At 43.3% G+C, this 16,935-nt stretch overlaps 1 protein-coding gene across 2 annotated transcripts in view; it reads right to left on the reverse strand.

Moving 5' to 3' along the window:
- The window catches only part of BMP1 (bone morphogenetic protein 1), a 405,539-nt gene that overhangs the window by 205,485 nt on the left and 183,119 nt on the right, over positions 1-16,935 (reverse strand). For both annotated transcript variants that reach the window (XM_069213962.1, XM_069213963.1), the window contains exon 7: positions 13,995-14,119. In XM_069213962.1, coding sequence (XP_069070063.1) covers positions 13,995-14,119 — 125 coding nt within the window. The remainder of the gene's footprint in view (positions 1-13,994; positions 14,120-16,935) is intronic.

Genomic DNA, 16,935 nt, shown 5'->3' on the forward strand with positions numbered 1-16,935 from the left:
CTCCAAAAAAGAGCGAATATCATCCACTCGCCCCCCTTCTCGTCCGAACCCTACCTCACAAAAACAGGGGTCCCCCAAGGGTCAATCATCTCACCTTTGCTTTTTAACATCTACATGATATCTTTACCAGAACTGATCAATGATTTCCATCTCACATGCTACAACTATGCAGATGACACACAGATACTCCTTCAATTAGAAGACCCCAAAAACATTGAAAACTCACAAATCTTCCGTTGCCTCAGAGCCGTTGATCAGTGGATGACCTGGAGCCATCTCAAACTAAATACCTCCAAAACAGAAATACTCATATGTGGTGACTGGAAACATTATGACCCTCTGTGCGTCTGGCCTGAAGATCTCGGACCACCTCCTCAATTATCCAAGGAAGTGAAAAACCTAGGAATCACCATGGATTCCAAGCTAACTATGAATACCAAAGTAGACAAATTAGCACGCACAAGCTTCATCACCTTAAAGACTTTACGACGCATCTTCCCCCACCTCGGATTTCCACACAAGGTGCAAGCTACTATCTCACTTGTATTATCCAAACTGGATTATGCCAATAGCCTCTACCATGGATCATCTCTATCTGCTATGAAAAAACTACAACGTATCCAGAATTCCACAGCCAGGCTACTACTACATATAAAGCTGCAAGCCCACATCTCCCCTGCCTTGAGAGCACTACACTGGTTACCCGTTGCCAGAAGATGCACTTTCAAGCTGCTTTGTATCACCCACAAAGCTATACATGGAACAGGACCGCTTTTTATCAGAAAGAAAATTACCAAATACATCCAAAAAAGAACCCTCCGCTCAAGACTGGCACCCCGCCTTAGAACACCACCATACAAGAAAAAGACTGTAGGTGGTACATCCTTCTCCGTCCAAGCAGCCAAACTTTGGAATTCATTACCCCCAACTATAAGAGCCACAGATAACTTTCTTGTTTTCAGAAAACTACTCAAGAGTTGGCTCTTTCCTTCATAACCACCTTTTTCAAACAACTATGAACTGCATATGCCTATGTGGATAAATATTTTTTTCAGATTATATGTATATTTCTATTTATTTATAGTTTTCTTTGGAAAATATGTATTGCTACTGTCATAACAATAAAATACACACACACTCTTTTAAACCTGTCTGACTAAGTATTTTTTACCCATGATTCTAACTATGTATTGTATGTGCATATGTGTGTGTATTCATGTGTGTGTGTATAAATATATATATATCTATATATGTGTATGTATGTGTATATGTTGTTTCTGTGCTTGGCATGTTTGTGGATCATTGCATGGCTCCTGGTTTTTTGGGTTGTTATACTAGATATCTATGAATTTCTGCTCTCATTTTTCATCACTCTTATGTCATGTCTCTATCAAACTATCCTCCATTCTCACTCTGACTCATCCCAAATCCCTTCAACCACTTTCTTCTCCTAAATATCTCTGCCTAAACTCTTCCCTCCACCTCCACATCTAACTCACCAAACCTCACTCTACCTCTGTGACCTCCCACACAACCCTACTAAATTCTCCTGCATTCATCTCACCCTGCTACTATGCTCTCCCTAACCCTTCCACATACTCTTCCCCCCTCCGCCCCCCTTTATTCACCCCAAGCCTTTGGATTGAGTAAATGAAGGATATACTCCCAATTAACACTTCTGGATTTCTTTCCTCCTCCACCCTTCCATTACTCCAGTCAATCTAACTAACAAACTCTCATATCCGCGGCTCAAATTAACTCATAATAATACTAAAACTGTACTCATTATTAAATGATACTAATCCATCACTAATTCTTGTTGGGTTCCGGAGTAGCGTGCTACTCATCGAAAAGCGCTTCGACGCCTCGTCAGGGGTTGTAAGCGCTATATAAATACGATTACAATACAATACAATCTATTGAACTACGGCCATACTGTACTCTTCTAGTATTTGGACCGAGCTCCCAGCCATACCGTGAAGTAAATATGTGAGTTTTCTCAAGACCTGAGCTCACACGGTCCCATAATTAAAAGCTTTCAATTTTGTGTCCAATTGTATATGGCATCTAAGATCACCTCCTCACATGCCGAATAGTACTTTATGTTTCCACAGTATACCTTTAAATGCCACTCACAAGTAGCATTTCACCGTTAAGAAAGATATACTGCTACCAGCAGAGAAGAGACAGGAAAATGTGCACACTATTATTAACTACAGTTTTGGGTTTCAATTCTGCTTGCTTTGTGATGCACAACTCGAATATTCACTGTGTTAATTGCTTGTTGGCATCTGAGAGGTCCTTAGCAACTAAAGAACCACTAATATACCTATCAAAGTGTGGCACCCAGCATTCCTTCTGGGGAGGGTGGTGCAGGGACGCTATATAATGAGATACATGTACTAGATGGTCTTCTGGAGTCCTCCTTGTCTAAGAAAAAAGAAGGCAAAAAAGATAATACGCAATATAAAGAAGGAAGCCCTGTTTTTTTTTTTTACGTTATAGAATGGTCAAGAACCAGAGCCCAAATCCAACGGATGACTACCATCTGTGCTGCCTTGAGTTAATCATAATCTTGCGACTCATGCTCCTTCCTTGGCAAGACCACTCTCCTGGGATAGGTCACTGTTCTTGGCCTCCAAGACGGTCTCAAGTTTCAGTGTTATCACAGGTCCAACCAAGCCCACATAAAACACTTCTCACAAGGCTTTGTCGCCAAAGTACCATGAAGCAACACGGTGTCAAAGGGACATTCAAACGGAACTCCCTCCACCATCAATAGAGTGTTTTCTAGAACCCCTTAACCACGGATGTCAACTGGGGGGTGGCAACTGCGACCCCTAGGCAACCCACTGTGTCCCTTGTGGCTTTCCATGCGACCACCGGCTTTTACTGACGTTTTCCAGAACAAGGGATGCCTCGTTAAAACATCAATGCTTTTATGCTTGTTTCAGATTCACATTTGGCTTAAAATTGTTGTGGTTGTTCTATCCTGCAGTGCACAGTTGTGACGTGTGCACTAACCACGTCCTCATTTACGCACATGTATACAGGGAGTGCAGAATTATTAGGCAAGTTGTATTTTTGAGGATTAATTTTATTATTGAACAACAACCATGTTCTCAATGAACCCAAAAAACTCATTAATATCAAAACTGAATATTTTTGGAAGTAGTTTTTAGTTTGTTTTTAGTTTTAGCTATGTTAGGGGGATATCTGTGTGTGCAGGTGACTATCACTGTGCATAATTATTAGGCAACTTAACAAAAAAAAATATATACCCATTTCAATTATTTATCATTACTAGTGAAACCAATATAACATCTCAACATTCACAAATATACATTTCTGACATTCAAAAACAAAACAAAAACAAATCAGTGACCAATATAGCCACCTTTCTTTGCAAGGACACTCAAAAGCCTGCCATCCATGGATTCTGTCAGTGTTTTGATCTGTTCACCATCAACATTGCGTGCAGCAGCAACCACAGCCTCCCAGACACTGTTCAGAGAGGTGTACTGTTTTCCCTCCTTGTAAATCTCACATTTGATGATGGACCACAGGTTCTCAATGGGGTTCAGATCAGGTGAACAAGGAGGCCATGTCATTAGATTTCCTTCTTTTATACCCTTTCTTGCCAGCCACGCTGTGGAGTACTTGGACGCGTGTGATGGAGCATTGTCCTGCATGAAAATCATGTTTTTCTTGAAGGATGCAGACTTCTTCCTGTACCACTGCTTGAAGAAGGTGTCTTCCAGGAACTGGCAGTAGGACTGGGAGTTGAGCTTGACTCCATCCTCAACCCGAAAAGGCCCCACAAGCTCATCTTTGATGATACCAGCCCAAACCAGTACTCCACCTCCACCTTGCTGGCGTCTGAGTCGGACTGGAGCTCTCTGCCCTTTACCAATCCAGCCACGGGCCCATCCATCTGGCCCATCAAGACTCACTCTCATTTCATCAGTCCATAAAACCTTAGAAAAATCAGTCTTGAGATATTTCTTGGCCCAGTCTTGACGTTTCAGCTTGTGTGTCTTGTTCAGTGGTGGTCGTCTTTCAGCCTTTCTTACCTTGGCCATGTCTCTGAGTATTGCACACCTTGTGCTTTTGGGCACTCCAGTGATGTTGCAGCTCTGAAATATGGCCAAACTGGTGGCAAGTGGCATCGTGGCAGCTGCACGCTTGACTTTTCTCAGTTCATGGGCAGTTATTTTGCGCCTTGGTTTTTCCACACGCTTCTTGCGACCCTGTTGACTATTTTGAATGAAACGCTTGATTGTTCGATGATCACGCTTCAGAAGCTTTGCAATTTTAAGAGTGCTTCATCCCTCTGCAAGATATCTCACTATTTTTGACTTTTCTGAGCCTGTCAAGTCCTTCTTTTGACCCATTTTGCCAAAGGAAAGGAAGTTGCCTAATAATTATGCACACCTGATATAGGGTGTTGATGTCATTAGACCACACCCCTTCTCATTACAGAGATGCACATCACCTAATATGCTTAATTGGTAGTAGGCTTTCGAGCCTATACAGCTTGGAGTAAGACAACATGCATAAAGAGGATGATGTGGTCAAAATACTCATTTGCCTAATAATTCTGCACTCCCTGTATGAACGATGCCTTTGGACTTACAAAAGTAAATGCATCGTGCTAATGGAGAGCAATCACTTAAAGAGAGGTTTATAGGGTTAACTTAAAACTGAACCTTCACTTCATATGATTTGCCAACTCGCTTGCACTACATTACTAGAGAACTACATTGGCCAAACTTTACACCACAGTACATCCCCAGGCAGGTAGTCAATGCCAGTTCACAGCAAAATCAGATGAACAGACCCTGATTAGTGAGTGATCTTTTAAGATGTATTCACAGCGTGAGCCCTCACCGTTACACTTCTGTTACAATAAGGAAAAAAGCAAAGCCAGCATTGTGTGCACGTCACGCCCGCGACCTGCAGGCAGGAATGAGTGGGTATGATTTTAGCATGGAAACCTGTGTTTGGGTCGTCACTTTGGAGATAACGTGCTTATAGTGAGGAACGCGAATTAACTGTGGCGTTTCTTGAAAGATGCTTTGAGTGTAATAATTTGACAACATTGTACGCAAGGACTGGACATTTCTTCTATCTCAAGTTTAAAGCCACACTGGTAGCGTATACATTTGCGTCTTGTTACGTGGGGCCTAGGTACTCTCTTGTTTCTGCTTTTAAAATATTCTTCCATACTGCTTGTGACGCAGAAAAGCACATGATGTATCAAAAGAGGGGTTGTGGTAAACAGGGGTAAGGTGTGCTCTAGGTCTGCACGCGAGAGTGTAGCTGCAGGAATGTATACACTGTAAGCGTCCTGCCCCGCTCCAGTAACCAACACTGCGTTCTGTGTTCCCCAGCAAGATATTCCATGCAGAGAAGCTGGCAGTCATTATCAGCAAGTTATATTGAGTGCTCCGTTTACTGAGCTTGGCCGACTGAAAACAAAATGCTTGCATCACTTGTGTTTTTTGCCTGCATTCTCAAGTAAGTAAAAAAAAAAAAAATGTGGAGCAGGGTCAAGAAAGAGAGGGGAAGCAGACTTTTTTGCCTATTGTGGGTGAGACTTGGGCACTGTAGCCTTATTCCACATGCTCTACCATCGTGCTTTGACTCCCTCACCTTAGTTCTATAATGTGCAAAGAAAAATCACTTGCTCTTCTCAAAGTACCTCTTGTTAATCAAACCACCAGAGGGCATTAATACTTTAGAGTACTATCCAATATAATTATCAGTAATGCTACAAATTGTCGCATCACTTCTCAAAGTGAAACGAGTAGCTTGAATGTGTATCATGTGTCCTATCATCCTGATGTCACGTTCCAAGATGTCAGACTATTGCCCAATCTTGTTAAACTGTCTTGAAAAGTCAGAGCGGAAATAGTTTACTAAACAGTGATTTGTATCAGACACAAAACAGATAATGCTGACAAAGGCTTATAGTGGTGGCATGGCGGTACTTCGCAGGCATTACAAATACCAACAAAGTAATACATTCTGTTCTGTTATGAGCTCGGAGGAAGTTTTTGCCCTCATGTCACATGCGAAATGGGTGTCAAGCATGACATTATCACTAGACAGGACAAGCTGCACATGCAGAGGGAGACACATTGAATGCACAGGCACAATGCACGTGCATCAAAACGCATTTCTTTGGGAAAGTGGGGGAATATGAGTTCAGTAGCATATTTTGGGGGTTTTATTCTAAATACCCACCGTCTAAATCAGGTCATTTATAAAGATGTAACTTGTGTTGAGATTGAACTTATCAAGTGTGATTGCTATTTATTTTGAATTTGAGTTCTAATAACTGTTTTTGAACTTGTTCCTTTGTTCCCTTTGGAAAATTTGGGATTATTTAGAAACAAAGTAAAAGCTGCCAGTATAAGTGTGAAGTGTGTGGTTAAAATGGAATGGATATTGCCTGCTTGAGAGGGAAGTGCCAAGTCTCATCGTATATTCACGAAAATGCAACGATTTTACATTTATAACCATTGCAGCAAGCAGCAGTGTTCTGTAGTCTTGAGTCTCCTACTTTATTAAACTGTTAAATCCTGGTCATATCACACATTCTCTATTCTTCTGACAATACATCAGCACTTTGAAACAGGCTTAATAGAAGAAATAAGCATACTTCCAGGACGGATACCTAACACGGTTTTCATTCATATATTCAGGGCTGCTTATAAGCTGATGGCTAAATAGACCGTCATTTGCATTAGAAGTGATTTTCTTATTTGACTAATCCTGCATGTATTACTGTTAATTTGTCTTCAGTGATGTCACTTTCTGATGTGACAGAAAGACGAAGGTTACATGGCTCATAAAGTAACTGAAGTCAATGGTCAACTGATGTCACTTCCTATCAGGTTATGGGGTGTGATGTCACTTCTGCTACCCCTGACCTTATGGTGAATCGATGTCTATGTTCGTAACAGAGTTCCGTGGATTAATATGCAAATAACTATGTATCCCACGGCACCTGGCACAGACTTTGATTGGGCAGAAGACAAGAAGCTGAACAGTGTCAGCTCTGAGCATGACCTTCACACACCAAGAAAGGATCTTAACGGACAGACTGTAGATTGCACTTTTTGAAAGAGAACTAGGTCCTTAACAGGCAGCATCATAAAATGGCTGACAGAAGCATGACGTATATGGCAGTCTGTGTGCAAGTGGTTCAGTTTTATCTTTACAGCACCTGGGGTTGCAATATTGCCCCTCTCTTTAAAGGCCACAATATAAGATGTGCATATAAACATTGCAGAAAACAGGCCTTGGTCATGTACACATTTTCAAACGGCAAAGATACTGAGACCCTAAACTTCTCTCTTGCACCCAAGCAAAATTACCAATGCCCCTCGACTCATTAACCTATTGATTTAGTTGAACTAAAGTTGTTGACCGACTGAAGCCTGGCTAGGTTTCTGCTAGCTCATAATCCTTCCCTCCAGCCCCACAGTTTTGCTGCTGCCACAATGCTTCTACTAATCCCCCTGCAACAAGCCACCCCCATCCTCCTGTGCAGCTTGACATCATTGCAGCTTGGCATCATTGTCTCCAACCCTTCTTATGGAGCATATTCCTTCTGCCACTGACAATAACTCTTTCCCTGAAGCTCAAAAGGCCACCTGTCCCCTCTGACCTCCAAACTTTATCCTGCAGCCACTCCACCGCTGCCCTATCACACAGCTCTCAACTTTCTAGTCTTTGCGTTAATATCTCATATAGCCCAGGATTTTTTTCTTTGCATTCTGGCACATGTAGCTCTGTTTAGCACTTTACAAACCCATGACTACACTTAACTCAATTGAAAGTACAAGTATTGTCTATGCAAACAGGTCTGGCTTATGAATGAAAGTGACCTTTTAATAACCAATATATATATATATATATATATATATACATATATATGGAAAATGTCACTTACCCAGTGTACATCTGTTCGTGGCATGAGACACTGCAGATTCACATGCTGTGCATTATCCTGCCATCTAGTGTTGGGCTCGGAGTGTTACAAGCTGTTTTTCTTCGAAGAAGTCTTTTCGAGTCACGGGACCGAGTGACTCCTCCCTTTCGGCTCCATTGCGCATGGGCGTCGACTCCATCTTAGATTGTTTTCCCCGCAAAGGGTGAGGTAGGAGTTGTGAGTATACTAGAGGTGCCCATGCAATGGAGTAGTAATGTATGTACCTAATGTCTATTAAAATAATATTTATTTACATATTTACAATTTTCATGCAAATAAAAACGGCTACAGGCTACCGGGGAGGTGGGAGGGCGCATGTGAATCTGCAGCGTCTCATGCCACAAACAGATGTACACCGGGTAAGTGACATTTTCCGTTCGGTGGCATGTGTAGCTGCAGATACACATGCTGTGCATAAACTACAAAGCAGTAATCTCCCCAAAAAGCGGTGGTTTAGCCTGTAGGAGTTGAAGTTGTCTGAAATAATGTTCTTAATACAGCCTGTCCTACTGTGGCTTGTTGTGTTGCTAACACGTCTACACAGTAATGCTTAGTAAATGTATGAGGCGTAGACCAGGTGGCTGCCTTACAAATTTCTGTCATAGGTATATTCCCAAGAAAAGCCATTGTGGCGCTTTTCTTTCTAGTGGAATGTGCTCTTGGTGTAATAGGTAATTCTCTTTTTGCTTTAAGGTAGCAAGTTTGAATGCATTTAACTATCCATCTGGCAATGCCTTGTTTGGATATAGGGTTACCTGCATGAGGTTTTTGGAAAGCTACAAACAATTGTTTTGTTTTAGGAAATTGTTTTGTTCTGTCAATGTGATACATTAGTGCTCTTTTTATGTCTAATGTATGCAAGGCCCTTTCAGCTACTGAGTCTGGTTGTGGAAAGAAGACTGGGAGTTCCACAGTTTGGTTTAGATGGAATGGTGATATGACCTTTAGTAAGAATTTTGGATTTGTACGGAGAACCACTTTATGTTTATGTATTTGTATAAAGGGTTCTTGAACAGTAAATGCTTGTATTTCACTCACTCTTCTAAGTGATGTGATAGCTATTAGAAAGGCTACTTTCCAAGTCAGATATTGGATTTGACAAGAATGCATGGGTTCGAATGGTGGGCCCATGAGTTGTGTTAATACAATATTAAGGTTCCACGAAGGTACTGGTGGTGTCCCTGGGGGTATGATTCTTTTTAGTCCCTCCATAAATGCTTTAATGACTGGGATTCTAAAAAGTGATGCTATATGTGTAATCTGCAGATAGGCAGATATTGCAGTGAGATGGATTTTAATGGAAGAGAATGCTACATTAGACTTTTGTAAGTGTAATAAATAGCTTACAATGTCCTTTGTGGAGACATGTAGTGGTTGAATTTGATTAGTGTGGCAGTAGCAAACAAATCTTTTCCATTTGTTTGCGTAACAATGTCTTGTTGTAGGTTTTATCGTTTGTTTAATGACCTCCATACACTCTTGTGTAAGATTTAAATGTCCAAATTCCAAGACTTCAGGAGCCAGATTGCTAGATTGAGCGATGCTGGATTCGGGTGTCTGATCTGTTGTCTGTGTTTTGTGTTAACAGATCTGGTCTGTTTGGTAGTTTGATGTGGGGTACTACTGATAAGTCCAACAGTGTTGTGTACCACGGTTGGCGAGCCCAGGTTGGTGCTATGAGTATTAGTTTGAGTTTGTCTTGACTCAGTTTGTTGACCAGATAAGGAATGAACGGGAGAGGGGGGAAAAGCGTAAGCAAATATCCCTGTCCAACTGATCCATACAGCATTGCCCTTGGACTGAGGGTGTGGGTACCTGGACGCGAAGTTTTGGCATTTTGCGTTTTCTTTTGTTGCAAATAGGTCTATGTTTGGTGTTCCCCAGCGGTGGAAGTGATCCTGTAGGATCTGGGGATGTATTTCCCATTCGTGAGTTTGCTGGTGATCTCGACTGAGATTGTCGGCGAACTGATTCTGAATGCCTGGTATGTATTGTGCTATTAGGCGAATGTGGTTGTGAATTGCCCAATGCCAAATCCTTTGTGGTAAGAGACACAGTTGTGACGAGTGTGTCCCCCCTTGTTTGTTGAGATAGTACATTGTTGTCATGTTGTCTGTCTTGACAAGAATGTGTTTGTGGGTTATTAGTGGTTGAAACGCTTTTAATGCTAGAAATACCACTAGCAGTTCTAAGTGATTTATGTGAAGTAGTTTTTGTTGATTGTCCCATTGACCCCGTATGCTGTGATTGTTGAGGTGTGCTCCCCACCCAACCTTGGAAGCATCTGTCGTGATAATAACTTGAGGCACTCGGTCCTGGAATGGCCGCCTCTTGTTTAAATTTACAGGGTTCCACCATTTAAGCGAAGAGTGTGTTTGGCGGTCTATCAACACTAGATCTTGAAGTTGATCCTGTGCTTGTGTCCATTGTTTTGCTAGGCACTGTTGTAAGGGCCGCATGTGTAATCTTGCGTTTGGGACAATGGCTATGCATGAGGACATCATGCCTAGTAGTTTCATTACAAACTTTACCGTGTAGGGTTGTTTTGGTTGTATGCTTGATCTTACATTTTGGAACGATTGGACTCTTTGTGGACTTGGAGTGGCAACTGCCTTTTGTGTATTGAGTGTTGCTCCCAAGTAATGTATTTGGGATGGTTGCAGATGTGATTTTTGGTAATTTATAGAGAACCCTAGTTTGTGTAGAGTTTCTATGACGTATTGCGTGTGAAATTGACATTGTTGTTGAGTGTTAGCTTTTATTAGCCAGTCGTCCAAATATGGGAATACGTGCATGTGCTGTCTCCTTATGTGAGCGGCTACTACTGCTAGGCATTTTGTGAATACTCTGGGGGCTGTTGTTATTCCGAACAGTAGCACTTTGAATTGATAGTGTTTGCCTTGCATTACAAACCTTAGGTATTTTCGGTGAGAAGGATGGATGGGTATGTGGAAATACGCATCCTTGAGATCTAATGTTGTCATGTATTCCTCCTTTTTTTTAGTAAGGGAACTACGTCTTGAAGTGTTACCATGTGGAAATGATCTGATTTGATGAAGAGATTCAGTGTTCTAAGATCTAAGATAGGTCTTAACGTTTTTGTCCTTTTTTGGAATGAGGAAATATAGTCAGTAGACGCCTGTTCCGTTTTCGGTGATTGGGTACGAGTTCTATTGCTTGTTTTTGTAACAGTGCTTGGACCTCTATATGTAATAGGTCTAAGTGTTGTTGAGACAGTCTGTGCATTTTTGGTGGCACATCTGGAGGGAATGCTGTGAATTCTATGCAATAACCATGCTGGATAATTGATAGGACCCATGTGTCTGTTGTAATGTGTGCCCAGTTTTGGTAGTATGTGGATAGCCTCCCCCCCACTGGTGTTAAGTGTTGGGGTGTTGTGACATTGAAGTCACTGTTTGCTAGGGCTTGGTTTGGCGGGTTGGAATTTTCCCCTGCCTCTTGGGAATTGCCCTCTACATGAACCACAAACCCCCCACCCCCCTCTGGTATTGTGATTGATAGGTGGGTCTGGTTTGGGAGGTGGAAGGTTCAGGTGTTTGTTGCCGAAACCCCCCTCTAAATTGTAGTTTCCTAAAGGTGCCTCTGACTTGTGGGGAATAGAGCGCGCCCATGGCTTTGGCTGTGTCTGTGTCTTTTTTCATTTTTTCCAATGGCAGTATCGACTTCCGGCCCAAACAACTGTTGTTGATTAAACGGCATATTTAACACCGCTTGTAGAATCTCTGGCTTGAATCTAGAACTCCGCAGCCATGCATGCCTGCGAATGGTTACAGCCGTGTTGACAGTCCGTGCTGCTGTATCTGCGGAGTCTAGTGCGGACCTTATCTGGTTGTTAGATATGGCCTGTCCCTCTTCAACTACTTGCTGGGCACGTTTTTGGTGTTCCTTGGGCAAGTGCTGTATGATGTCGTGCATCTCGTCCCAGTGTGCCCAGTCGTAGCGTGCAGGTAGGGCTTGTGAATTCGCAATTCGCCATTGATTGGCTGCTTGTGATGCCACTCGCTTGCCTGCAGCGTCGAATTTCCGACTTTCTTTGTCAGGTGGTGGGGCATCTCCTGACGATTGAGAGTTTGCTCTTTTCCTTGCTGCCCCTACAACCACTGAATCCGGTGTGAGCTGCTGTGTTATGAACACTGGATCTGTTGGGGGTGGTTTGTACTTCTTTTCAACTCTAGGCGCGATAGCTCTTCCCTTTACAGGCTCCAGGAAGACCTGTTGCGCGTGCTTGAGCATGCCCGGGAGTATTAGCAGACTTTGATATGATGTGTGGGTGGATGCCAGAGTGTTAAAAAGGAAGTCATCCTCCACTGGCTCTGTGTGCATTGCTACGTTGTGGAACGTGGCTGCCCTGGATAAAACCTGAGTATATGCAGTACTGTCTTCTGGTGGTGACGGTTTGGTTGGATAACATTATGGGCTGTTATCCGATACTAGTGGATCATATAAATCCCATGCATCAGCATCATCCTGGGTCATCCCAGTATGTGTGGGTGACTGCATTATAGGTGTTCCCACTGGTGACAATTGTGGTGAGTGCAGTGGGGATGGTTGTGGTGAGACCATTGGTGGTTGTGATTTGTCTCTAACCACTTTGGCCTTTGGTTGCATTTTTGTTTCCTGAAATGCAAGCTTTCTTTTCGATTTGAGTGGAGGTAAAGTCTGAATCTTGCCAGTCTCTTTTTGTTTATGTAACCTCCGTTGTGTATGGTCAGGTTCTTCCATACCTAACTCTTGCTCAAATCGAAGTCCTTCCTTCTGTATAAGGATACTTTGCGTGACATTTAGGACAGAAACGGAAGGGGGTCCGGTCGGGCCGACCAGGCCACTGTGAAGAGTGGAAGCCCCGAAGGGCCACCAAAGCGGTCTTGATGTCGGTGCCGATACACTAACACTAACCCGGTACCGAGCGATAACAATACCGTCTAATTTTCGATACTTTAGCTAACTTTCCCGATTCGAAATACGTAGCGAAGAGGAACACGTCTGAACCCGATGGCGGAAAGAAAACAATGTAAGATGGAGTAGACGCCCATGCGCAATGGAGCCGAAAGGGAGGAGTCACTCGGTCCCGTGACTCGAAAAGACTTCTTCTAAGAAAAACAACTTGTAAAACTCCTAGCCCAACACTAGATGGCAGGATAATGCACAGCATGTGTATCTGCAGCTACACATGCCTCCGAACATATATATATATATATATGAGAAAGAGAGAGACACAGAATTTGCGAGATTCCATGCAACAAAATATCTAACCAGATGCACTAGCACGGTTTATTAGTGATCCACACTTAAAGGCCTATTGGCTTTAATACATGTTTTTCACAATATGCAAGTTAGCCTACTGGATTTGTTATAACTTTTCATACTAAACAGATCAAATCTGTGAAATCAAACATATCTTTTCCTAATGATCCACAAATGCTTATAGCTTTTACTAATGGCTTTACACCCCAACCAACAAAGACCCACTAAAGTGTGCATACGTTGGTAACTATCAGGCATACAATTAAAAAATAACAAATATGAACAACATCGTAGTTTTCAAAACTGCATAAAATCACATTTCAAAAAGACTTAACAAGGACTATCACAGTGAAAATCTTCTACCCACAGGGTTTGTCAGAGGGTGGAACAACAATAACACTTCAACTCCTTTAATCTACATGATTTAATGTATCCAAATACCCACCTACAGCCTTTAACAAGGTGTGACAACAACCCACTGTTGATGACTAATACTTTTCACCATAAATAAACCAGGACTACTCCATGTGTCATATATTTTCATAATAAACAGAGTAAACTTATGCGTTAGGCACCACGTTTTCCAATGAACCTGTAGGCCTACAGCATTAGTCCTACAGCAATGCCTCCTTGCCTCTAACCTCCAACTCTTCAGTCATGGACCCCCCTGCCACCCTGATGCCTAAGCATCACTGATTCCCTGCTACTCAAACAGGCAATTCCTCACCTGGACATTTGTAGAGCTTTCGAGCCTGGGCAATGTCTCCTTTGCTGAGTCGCGTGCGCTGGCCAATAGGGGGGCGCACCCCATTCACATCATACTTGGGAAGAATAGTGTCCAGGAAAAGACCCCTGAAAAAGAATAAAAATACAGACAGATAAGTGGAAACAGCGTGACAGAAAACGGCATAAAGAGGGGAGTTTAACTGACTACTGGCTATGTACAGTGAATGGCACCACTGTTACCAGCATGGAGTGGTGACATTTAAACTGGTACTAGTAATAGGATGAACATGACTGTGGCACTGAGGAGTGGAATCAAGCAAAATGCACTGCAGCATATGAACGGCAGATGCTGAATGTGGCAAAAGCCCCACAACTGCAGTCACAAAGTGAGAATGCCCGGAGGGTGCAAAGGCAGAAGCATCATTTAAAAATATAAATAAAAAGAATACAATCAGCTTGAGATGAAAGAAATACAAAGGCACAATCGAAGGAACCAACACAACATGCCTATATGGGCAGCAAGAAAGCGATTGCAGGACAATCTCCAACTCAACCATGTCAAGATAACATTCTGTGGCAGCAAACTCTGCTGAAGATCCACCAGTTCCCCAGATCCAGACATCAGTAATATACCACGGGCACCACAAAAAGGGGGACTGACACCGTAAGCCTCCAAGACATCACTGCCATCCTAAGTGAGCTAGTCGACCCTTCCACTGCAGCCTTCAGATGAAAAATTTGGGTAGGCCGCCTTCACAATCATGTTCGAGCGTTAAGGGAGGCAGACGACACAGTAAAGAGGCCACTACTGCTGCACTTTCCTGGGCAGAAACTATTTAAGCATTATGAAAATCTCCTGAACACATGAGCTGATCACCATTACAATACCATTGTAGCTGCCCTGAAAGAATTTTGACACATAGCTCAATCCAGGATACGAATGTTTCAATCTACGACAGGCTCAGAGGAACAGTTGATTACCATCCAAAAGTAGTAAGAGACACACCAAGAAAGGGTAAAGACAAAAGCCCGACTAGGGGAAAAAATTGGTTTTGGGGGATGGGTCGGACAGTCAAGGAGACGATCAAAGTCTGTCATGCCTGCCAGGTGAAAGAAGGGTCAGTCTGCCCTGCTCCTGTCACGCTGGACGAGCTATTAAATAACCATGGACCAAGGATAGCATGGATTTGGGCAGTTTACCCCATTTCCTAATGATTTATCACAACACACATCACAGCATTACCCATTACTCGCCCATGGCACTCATTTTCACGCAGCAGACACAGAAGAGCCTCACAGCAGGACCTATGTGGCAGTTTGAACCTCTTAATTTGTGAAGCCCCAACAACGGAGGAAGAACACCAATGAAGAGGAAAACAGAACTCGAAGGGCTCAAATTTCCCAGCTTCAGGTGGGGTACCAAATGCTCACCCGAAACCGACACCTGGGATGGAAATTTCAGACACCCTTCGAAAGCGAAGCATGGACTGTTGACAGAATAAAGGATACAATGATATTCGTGTCCCGGAGGGGGGGATATAGTAATTTGGAAAGTTTCTTGGTTCATTAAAAATATCGGTAGCGGCAAGGAGAGAGTAAGCGGAAGAAGCCCTGGCCACTCTCAAAGTGCTAATAGGAGAGAGACTCACAAGCACTCCTGGCAGGCTGAGGGAAAGCCCTAGAGTCCTCACGGAACAAGTGAGAGCACGGGAAAGAGAAGAACATGAAGAACCAGTGCGGTTACTTGGAGAAGAAGACAGAGAGAAGCCAAAGATACAATATGAGGCAGAATCCAGACCCAAGCCAAGCTCTCCAGGATAAAGCATGTAGTCTCCAAAAGGTAATTGGAGGACTGATTGAACACTGTCAAGCGCCTAACTAAATTTGGGAGGGATGTGGGAAGCCATCCGGCCTTTATAGGAGTGTAGGGAATGTAGCACATACCCCAGTGGCTGGGCCTGGCTGAACGAATAAATAAAAGAGTTGCTGACCGCTTTAGGTCACTCCTAGTCTGAAACACATTCTGTGTGGAGTGCATTGTGCTAGTGGGAGGTTGGGGGCCCTGCAGAAAGACCGACAAATAGCACTGGTAGAAGGAAAAAGGGGCCTGTGCTAGCTCTGTGTACAAGAAATGTGATCTACCTATGATGTCTCAGAGTTGGTAGAGCTCCAGAGCACATGACAAGGGGCAGTTGAGGGTTGCATGACATGAGATGAACACAGGCCCTAGCAGAAAAATATGCAGGGAACTAGATAGTTACTGGAACTGAGGGAGGACACTGGAGAGATGACTAAACTGATGCCAACACTCAGGAGGGAGACGTTGAGGTAAGACTGGACTGGTACGAGCTATGGGGAGGCTGCCACGCCGTTACTGGGAGGGAGAAAGGTGAGTGAGCCAGGACCAGCACTGAAGGAGAGAAGTGGACCAGTACATGCACTGGAGCAAGAGACAACTAGTCCTAAACAACTAATCAACTGTGGTATGTGGAGTTTTTGCTCCAGTACCACCACTGAAGGGCACAAATAAATTGGTATAACATCTGAAACTGCCTACTATCCTACAGGCCAGTTCACCATCAGCTGTCAGCCATGGAAAGCTGGTGGCTGACCGGGTACAAGAGCACGTTCGGACACAACCACCAGTGCCTTTAGAATGCCTGTAGTCTGGTACCTAAAGAGGATCTACTCTGGTAGCACAGAGGTCCAGAGGTCCCAGTTAGAGCATGGCAATGAAACAGGCTACATACTCTTAACAGATGGCACTAGTCCCCTCCAAACTGGAGGTAAAAACGATCAAAGGATCCGAAGATTCATCAGCCATCAGGTCTGCCATGGGATCGACGAGAGCCAGGTTGTTCAGTGTCTTCTGGGAGCTGTAGTCTTACCTGCCTCGAGGTTTCAGGCTGGTTTGTGGCTCCCCCAGACCCTGTGGATTCCCA

Source organism: Pleurodeles waltl, chromosome 11 (genome assembly GCF_031143425.1).
Source record: "Pleurodeles waltl isolate 20211129_DDA chromosome 11, aPleWal1.hap1.20221129, whole genome shotgun sequence".
NCBI classification, from domain to species: domain Eukaryota; kingdom Metazoa; phylum Chordata; class Amphibia; order Caudata; family Salamandridae; genus Pleurodeles; species Pleurodeles waltl.